Source organism: Corvus brachyrhynchos, unplaced genomic scaffold (assembly GCF_000691975.1).
Source record: "Corvus brachyrhynchos isolate BGI_N302 unplaced genomic scaffold, ASM69197v1 scaffold1395, whole genome shotgun sequence".
Classification (NCBI taxonomy): Eukaryota; Metazoa; Chordata; class Aves; order Passeriformes; family Corvidae; genus Corvus; species Corvus brachyrhynchos.
This window is the reverse complement of record NW_008238141.1, coordinates 3009-3473: the sequence shown is the minus strand read 5'-3', so window position 1 is coordinate 3473 and position 465 is coordinate 3009. Positions and strand designations below refer to the sequence as shown.

At 65.8% G+C, this 465-nt stretch overlaps 1 protein-coding gene across 1 annotated transcript in view; it reads left to right on the top strand.

Moving 5' to 3' along the window:
* Positions 1 to 465, top strand: part of WIZ (widely interspaced zinc finger motifs) — a 12781-nt gene that overhangs the window by 9716 nt on the left and 2600 nt on the right. The window contains exon 3 of the mRNA XM_017733669.1: positions 6 to 377. Within this exon, the coding sequence (XP_017589158.1) occupies positions 6 to 377 (372 nt within the window). The remainder of the gene's footprint in view (positions 1 to 5; positions 378 to 465) is intronic.

Here is a 465-nt window from a genome sequence, read left to right as displayed (position 1 = left end):
GCCAGGCGCGGCGAGGGGGCGGCGAGAAAAGCCCCTCAAGAAGAAGCCGGTGCCGGTGCTGGTGCCGGTGCCGGCGCCTCCGCGGGATTTCCTGATGGAGGAGCCGCTTCCCTTGGACGTCCTGCTGCTGGACACGCCCCTGGAGGGGCCCCTGGAGCTCGATGACCTCTTGGACTCGGAGGCCACCATGCTGAAGAACGAGGAGAGGAAATGTCCCTACTGCCCCGACCGCTTCCACAACGGCATCGGCCTGGCCAACCACGTGCGGGGCCACCTCAACCGGGTCGGGGTCAGCTACAACGTCCGGCACTTCATCTCGGCCGAGGAGGTCAAGGCCATCGAGCAGAAGTTCTCCTTCCAGAAGAAGAAGAAAAAAGGTAGTTTGTACCAAATTCCTGCTCCCCGCGGCCTTGGGGGGGCGAGCAGCGGGGTGGCCCTGGGGCTTTGGGGGCTCGGGGGGAACGG